The sequence below is a fragment of the Danio aesculapii genome, chromosome 9 (assembly GCF_903798145.1).
Source record: "Danio aesculapii chromosome 9, fDanAes4.1, whole genome shotgun sequence".
Lineage (NCBI taxonomy): Eukaryota > Metazoa > Chordata > Actinopteri > Cypriniformes > Danionidae > Danio > Danio aesculapii.
The window spans coordinates 24,096,044-24,103,879 of NC_079443.1; the positions used below are offsets into that span (position 1 = coordinate 24,096,044).

General features: G+C 38.4%; 1 protein-coding gene across 1 annotated transcript in view; it reads left to right on the top strand.

Moving 5' to 3' along the window:
* itgb5 (integrin, beta 5) overlaps nt 1-5,086 on the top strand; it is a 63,645-nt gene extending 58,559 nt beyond the window's left edge. Inside the window, exons 13-15 of the mRNA XM_056465241.1 lie at nt 896-1,015; nt 1,419-1,585; nt 4,392-5,086. Coding sequence (XP_056321216.1) covers nt 896-1,015; nt 1,419-1,585; nt 4,392-4,481 — 377 coding nt within the window. The 3' untranslated portion in view covers nt 4,482-5,086. The remainder of the gene's footprint in view (nt 1-895; nt 1,016-1,418; nt 1,586-4,391) is intronic.
* Nucleotides 5,087-7,836: the final 2,750 nt, after the last annotated feature.

The window sequence follows — 7,836 nt, forward strand, 5'->3', positions numbered from 1 at the left end:
GCTGGAGCCACAGTTTGTGCTTCCAGGTCATGAATGTGTTGCACACAGCAGGGTGAAGCACAGTTTGTGGTGAATCATAGCCAGCTCTGTTTATGTTATTATCTGGAGAATGTGGCTCTGGACGTCCCAGCAGCACTGGCTGTTCACTGTCACACTGAGAAAGACCGTGTTTACTGCTCTCTCTCTCTCACAGCAGTGCTTTTAATATAAACCACTAATATAAAAAAGCATATTGAATAAAAATAGCAGTCAGAACATGAATAAAATGTTGATTATTGGTATTTTTATTTATATTTTGTTATATTATATTTATAATTATGAAGGTTTATTAGAGTTTTGAAGCTATTAATAACATTTATGAGAGTTTATCAAGGGTTTTATTGCAGGAGGCATTTTTTACATGCGTTTAGGAATGCATTCATGAATGAATGAATGTTTACTGTTGTGCAATATGATGCTGGAGTCCATCTCCGAGACTCTGCAGTGAAACATTCAGGATGCTTGTGAACTCCTTTAAGGCCTTTCCATGTCACCGTTAATTGTAAAAGAAGGCTTCACAACATTTCTCTGCTTTTTCAGTCAGCTGACGTCCTTAATGGAGTCCACATGTGCATACCGGAAACGTCCAGCTCTTTTAGAGAAAGAGGCTCCAGAGTTAAATGACTGTGAGGAAGGGAGAGACTTCCTAGTCTGTAGGGGATTTTAATTATGATAACATTTAAACGTTCTTCATTAATCTGGGTCCTTGTTAAGGAATGCAAGGTCTGCTCCAAAAATAATTTCGGCGTTATAAGATTATGCTCTTGGCTCTCGACCTTGTGTTTCTTTCTCACTTTGTGGCCGCGGTTTGAACATCTGTTTTACTGAACTCAAGTCCTCTTTTTGTCTGTTTTAGAAACCGATGATCCCAACGCTGTTCAGTGCGTGTATAAGACTGAGAATGACTGCGTGATGAAGTTTACATACTCTGAGCATGCCAGTGGACAATCAGTCCTCACCGCTCTTAAAGAGCCAGGTCAGTGTTTGCATTTCATGACACTACTTCTGAAATAACTGCATTCACAATCACATTTCAATCACAATCACAATCTGAGTTTCTGTCTTCTGTTGAACACAGAAATAAAAGAAAATGAGTTTTTTGAAGCCTGTTGGAATCCTTTAGCCATTGACTTGCATGCTATTTGTTTTCTTACTATAGGTGGCACTGGTTTTCAACATTTTTCAAAATATCTTCTTTTGTGTTCAACAGCAAAATGAAATTTGTAAATGTTTGTAATGACTTGAGGGGGAATACATTTTTGGGTGAACTTTCTCTAAAAGAATATTCATATGTGAATTGCATTGAATAAAAAAGGTTTCCAGTTAAGTATCGTGTCAAATAATATGGTCATGCATTTATGTACTGTGTGTGTTTACAGAATGTGCCGTCGCACCAAATGCTATGACGGTGCTGCTGGCTGTGGTTGGCAGTATCTTGTTGATGGGCATCGTGCTGCTGGCCCTTTGGAAACTGGTCATCACCGTTCACGACCGCAGGGAGTTTGCACGCTTCCAAAGCGCACGTTCACGAGCGCGCTATGAGATGGTAAGAGCACTGAGATTACTGGAGATCATTGCAGTCTGATATTTGTGACACTGTAAAATATATTTAGGAATACTTGCTTACTGGTCATTAAATGTGTGTGCATGTTTAGCCATAAATCAAAGCTCTAGTATCACTAATAATAGTGAAGAGTTCAGATGCTCAAACCTCTAAATGCCATCTGGAGTTTTTTCTCAGTCTCTTATGTTTATTATTTCATGTCAAATGCAATAAAAATCATGCATTATTTGCCATAAAATCAAAATTACTGACCCTAGACATGAGAGAATGAAGGAAATGCTAATTTTAGATGAAAATTTCAGAAGTTTTTGCATCTGAATTCTTCATTTATTTAGTTTTATTTTAGTTTTAGTTAGGGCTGGTGATTAATCGAAATGAAATCACAAACATGATTGAGCAAAGCTGCTATTGTCATTCACATCTTGTCAGCAAAGCACTGTTCTGTGATTAGTTGTAAATCTCCTATGAAGACCAGAGGGTGCTCTTGTGGCACTTACCAAGAGGAAACCCAGGAAATCCCCATAGTGTTGCATTATAAACAGAAGTTGAACTGCTTTGTTTGATTCACACGACTATTGAATATTATAGTTATTAAAAGTGTTAATATACAGGGTGATTCGAAGAAAACCACAACTTTGAAAATCTGTATTTAATCAAAGAAACATGATGGAGCCTTGGGTATTTAATTAATGTGAAGTGTACTTAGTTATTTTTCAGTAGAACAAGTTGATATTCAACATGACCATTTTCAGACACTCGAGTGATATCATGCCGATACTCGTCCACACTCTCTGTAGCATCTCGGGCGTAACGGTTTGGATAGCCGCAGTTATTCCTTCATTTAGTTGAGTAACCAAATGAAACTTCAGAGCTTCCTTAAATCGACGACAGAAAGAGCTTAGCTCTCCTTTTCTTCTTTGCAGAGTTCTCGATTTTCAAAGTTGTGGTATTCTTTTTGAATCACCCTGTATACTGTATTTTTACATGCAGCATTTATTACACCAAGTCGTAGTTCACTGGGAAGCTGCTCTCATTGCCACAGAACAATTATCATCACAATGTCTCTGTTGTCAGATTAAATTGATTTAGAGTTTGTGTATAACTAGTGAGTGAACTATGACTCTGTAAAGCAAATGCTTCTGGATCTGAAAGCATGTGCTGGAGGTTTACTAGAACACACTTCATTCCATCATTTTCCTTCGACGTAGTCCCTTATTTGCCAGAGGTTGCCACAGCGAAATTACCCATCAACTATTGCAGCAAATGTTTTACACAGCTGATGCCCCTCTAGCTGCAACCCAGTACTGGGAAACACCCATACACTCTCATATTCACACTCATAGATACGGCCAATTTTGTTTGCCCAATTCACTTATAGCACATGTCTTTAGACTGTAAGGGGGAACCCATACAAATGTGGGGAGAACATGCAAACTCCACACAGAAATGCCAACTGGCCCAGGACTTGAATCAGCGACCTTCTTGCTGTGAGACAGTGCTAACCACTGAGCCACTGTGTTCTGCATAGAACAGACTTTACTAACAAAATCTTCATGAAACATTCCTTTAATTAATCACACAGCCCTAGTTTTAGCTTAGTTTTTTAATAGTAAGAAATTTTAAAGGGGCTTTGAAAGAAGTAATTTGTATTCACCAAGCACAAATTTGATCATACATGCAGTAAAATGAGTATGATTGCAGTATTATTACAAGATTATTGTATCTGTTTGCATTCTGATTTATTGTAAAATGCAATTTTTACTGAATTTTTGTATTGCTCCAGTTTTAAGGATTACTTGATCCTTCAGATATCACTTTTAAAATGTGTATTTGGTACTCAAGAGACATCTTGTTATCAATGTTAAACAGTTGGACTGCTCACTGTATGTTTGAAACTTATACAAAGTTCAAAGGAACAGCAATTATTTGAAATGGGAATGTTCTGTTCCACTTAAAGGGCACCTATGATGAAAATCATCTTTTGTAAGCTGTTTGGACAGAACTATGTGTAGGTATAATGTGTTCACAGTCATATTGGAGTGATAGAAACATAATAAGTCTCTTTTTTTTTTCATTTCCTGAAGTTAAAATAGTGTCCAAATCCCTCTGATTTTGAGAGATTACTGTAGTATTTGTCTCAAACGTTACGTGAAATCTGCTTTCTTCATATCTGTCACTGTGCTGTTTTTCTGACGCAGCCAAGGCGGAGATTAAGGCACACTCTGACAGGCACATGGGAACGGTAGGTGGGGAGAACTAGCATTAAAAGTACAGGCAAAAAAAACAGCTACATTGTGTCCAGAGCAGAAAAATCTAATATTCTGAAAGGTATAATAAATAATCTGATGGTGATGGTGGTTTTGAGCTGAAACTTTACAGACTCATTTAAGAGACATGAAAGACTTATCTTAAATCTTGAAAAGGGGGTAAAATAGGTGCCCTTTAATCATCCTGCCTGAATAAAAGTATTAGTTTCTTTCAGAAGATGAATCTGTGATATAATTTAATAAATTTACGCTGTTTGTAAATTATTTAAAATGTAAATAGCTTGAACTGGCAGCTCTATGCAGTCACAAGGACAAAAAACAACTAGGCTTTGATTGAAACCATGAGGCCTTTTGCAAAGCGTCAGTCAGCTGGGAGTGTGGATCATTCATCGTGATCATTCCAATCCTGTGGTTCAAAGACTCTGTTTGCCTTTCCCTTCTAACCATGTGCATTTCAATGAACCTCACTGACCTATTTACTCCCCACACTCTCTCTTTCTCTCCTCCTGTCTTCCTCCTAGGCATCTAATCCAGTTTATAAGCGGTCCGTACCAATGGAGACGGATTTCCACATGCATAGTATCAAGTCACTGAACGGAGGAGTCCACTGATTAAACAGCATTTGGACTGAGGGACATGGCAGGACCTGTCCGGTGCACATCTGCACTACAGTGGAGCACAGAGATGGGACGGATTTTATGGTCTGATGCAATGAAAACTTTTTGATGGATTGGTGGTTCATGGGGATTGGAGCTTAACGTAATGAAAGTTCATTGATGAGCGGCATTTGGACACATGCTGAATTTGAGAAAAGCATTTTAAGGGCTTGCCTGCTTGACTTCATGAGCGATGGACATTGACCCACTATGGACCGCTTGCTTGAATATAATTCCTCATTGTCCTCATTTCTAACCGTACCTCCTACACATTATGATGGATTTTGCAGTTCATTCTTTTATAGGCAAAGAACAAGTGTATATTTTTTAACAATGTGCCTTTCCAAGCCAGTACACTTTTTATGGAAATTAAATATATTTACAGTGCCATGTACAGTAGACATCATAGAAAACAAACAAATGCAAACTTTACATCAGCTCTTTAATGAAAAGAAGGGTACTAACACGACCAGAGCAATAACTTTCTTAACTCTTGTTTTGCACATTGTGTATTAGGTTGAGGTTTATAAAGTAAAACAAAAAGTCACTCTACAATGAAAGATTTTGTCTGTCTGTCTGTCTGTCTGTCTGTCTGTCTGTCTGTCTGTGTGTGTGTGTGTGTCTGTGTGTGTGTGTGTGTGTGTGTGTGTGTGTGTGTGTGTGTGTGTGTGTGTGTGTGTGTGTGTGTGTGTGTGTGTGTGTGTGTGTGTGTGTGTGTGTGTGTGTGTGTGTGTGTGTGTGTGTGTGTGTGTGTGTGTGTGTGTGGTTACAGGTTGCACATTTTTATAGTGATTTTCAACAGAACATTGTGATGCAGTAACACTGCCTGCTGATAATTCAAGCATTTTTCATTTGTGTTTGGAACAATTACATCCAGACCCGTCCCATCAAGAGTTAGACTCTTGTCAGACTGACCCCATTTTAAGAGTTACAGTAAAGTAAGTCCAGTTTCCATCTACTTTAAAGTACAGCAGGTGCATTAGTGTTTTATTTTTTATCATTTTTTGATGTTTACATTCGCTGGAATGAAAGCAAATGTCAAGTGTATACACATGTTTTTATTTAAGTGAAGTTTCACAAACTGATTTTGAGAGCAGCATGTGATGTGATTGATCATGGCTGGTCTTCCATCCGTAATCATTAGTAAGCCAATCGGAATAATCCAAAGTCAAAATAAATAGCCTGTCTAGTATTACACCCTTATCTTCGTTTTTTTTTTTTTTTTTAATTCCCCTCGTCCACTTTTCTTCCTTTACCAAGGGGAGCTCTCGAGAACTACCTGATCTTGTACCCTCTAACATGCTCATTAACAAGGCGGAAGCCCTGGGCTTAATTATCTCTGAGCTCAGGATTCTCTCCCGAGACAGCATGCCAAACCCGCCAATATTATCAAGCACCATCTAAGTGTGAACTCTTGAAATGTCCTTAAAAGGAAAGTAAAAAGCTTCATGTGTATTTCTGGAGAACAATTTGAGAAGTTGTGCTTTTAGTTTGTGGCATCAGTGTATAATTATTGGTTGTGTCCAGAATTGCATTCATACTCTTGGGCACTATTTGAGAGGGCAGCCAGTTGTAGTCGTGTCTAAAACCATTCTGGACGTTATTTTACCCAAAATTAGCTCACCCAAATATGTCATTCATCCGTTAAACTGCATCCCTATCATCACAAATACTGGAGAAGACCTATTGGAACCCGCATGGACCCAAGATCCTCACAATAATTAGTCAAGTTTGGTGAAAGAAAACTCATGGTTTGGGTTACATTCAGTATGGAGGCGTTCGAGAGAGATGCAGAGTGGATGGCAACATCAACAGCCTGAGGTATCAAGACATATTGAGCATGTCTGTGGTAAGATGAAGGAGGAGGCTTTGAAGATGAATCCAAAGAATCTTGATGAACTCTGGGAGTCCTGCAAGAACGCTTTCTTTGCTAATCCAGATGACTTTATTAATAAGTTATTTGAGTCATTGCAGAGATGTATGGATGCAGTCCCCCTAGCTCATGACAGTCATCCACAATGTTAGTTCTTTTTCACTGCACCATGACTTTATATCCTATACCAGGGGTCACCAATCTCATTCCTGGAGATCCGGTGCCCTGCAGGGTTTAGCTCCAACTTGCCTCAAAACACCTGTCTGCGTGTTTCAAGTATACCTATTAAGACTTTGATTAGCTTATTCAGGTGTGTTTGATTAGGGTTTGAGCTAAAATCTGCAGGACACCGGACCTCCAGGAATAAGTTTGGTGATCCCTGTTCTATACTGTACATTATTTCTTTTAAGTGACGAGTCTTTTGTCTAAGCAAAGTCCGACCTTACTGTCCTTTAATTTTTGGATGAACCAACCCTTTAATGTACTGTATATACAATGACAGAATGCATCTTAATAGATATATACTCAATGCTTCCATTCATTCAGAGGGTTGTTCTAAATGAACATCTCTCGCCAGATAATGCTTCCTACAGCTAAATCATCCATCTGTTTTCCAGATCATTAGTTTGGCTGCAGCGTAACACCATGGAGGTATGATTTCCTTTTTGTTTATCTATTAAATTGTTAATTAACATGTATACATGTTATTTCTATGAGAGAGTTCAAGATGAACTGCTTATTGTAAATTTGTTCCATGACACTGAAAGGCCACAAGATGCAAGTGTAGCAGTCATGTCTGTATTTTGTGTTCACATGGTAAAAACAATGGAAAATCAGGACAATGGTTGGGGGAAACATGTTTTGTGTTTAAACTAGTGTCACGCAGTATGTTTACAAAACATGTGAGGATTTTTCTCCCTTTTCTTCCAAGTCAAGATTGTAATTTTTAGCCCTTTAGATTGTATAGTTATATAATAATACAACTGACAGTTTCAAAGTCAGATTTTGCAGAACTAGTTGACATGCAACGTATTGAATCCCCCAAATATTCAATTACACCTTGCATCATGTATATTTGGACAGACAGCTAAAGACTGGCCCAGTTATGCCAACTTTCACACATGCTTACAGTCTTACAGACTTTTTATCTGATGCTACCAAAACATGTCGGCACAGCAGGGAGTGACACAACCAGCTTTCTGTAAGCTGACAGGAAAATCTGACTTAATGCTCAAACGAGGTGACAGCTTTGATCTGAGCACCTGGAGGGAGCCAGTGGTTTCATGGCCTAAAGTTTGCTTTGCTCTGTTTATTTCTTAGATTTTTTTTTTCTGTGAATTTATATAAAATGGCCACCTTGTTCTGAGTTTCAGAGGTGTGTTTGGAGTATTTCTTTTCAGCAGTGAGAGAGACTGGAAGTATAAATCAACCAGTGTG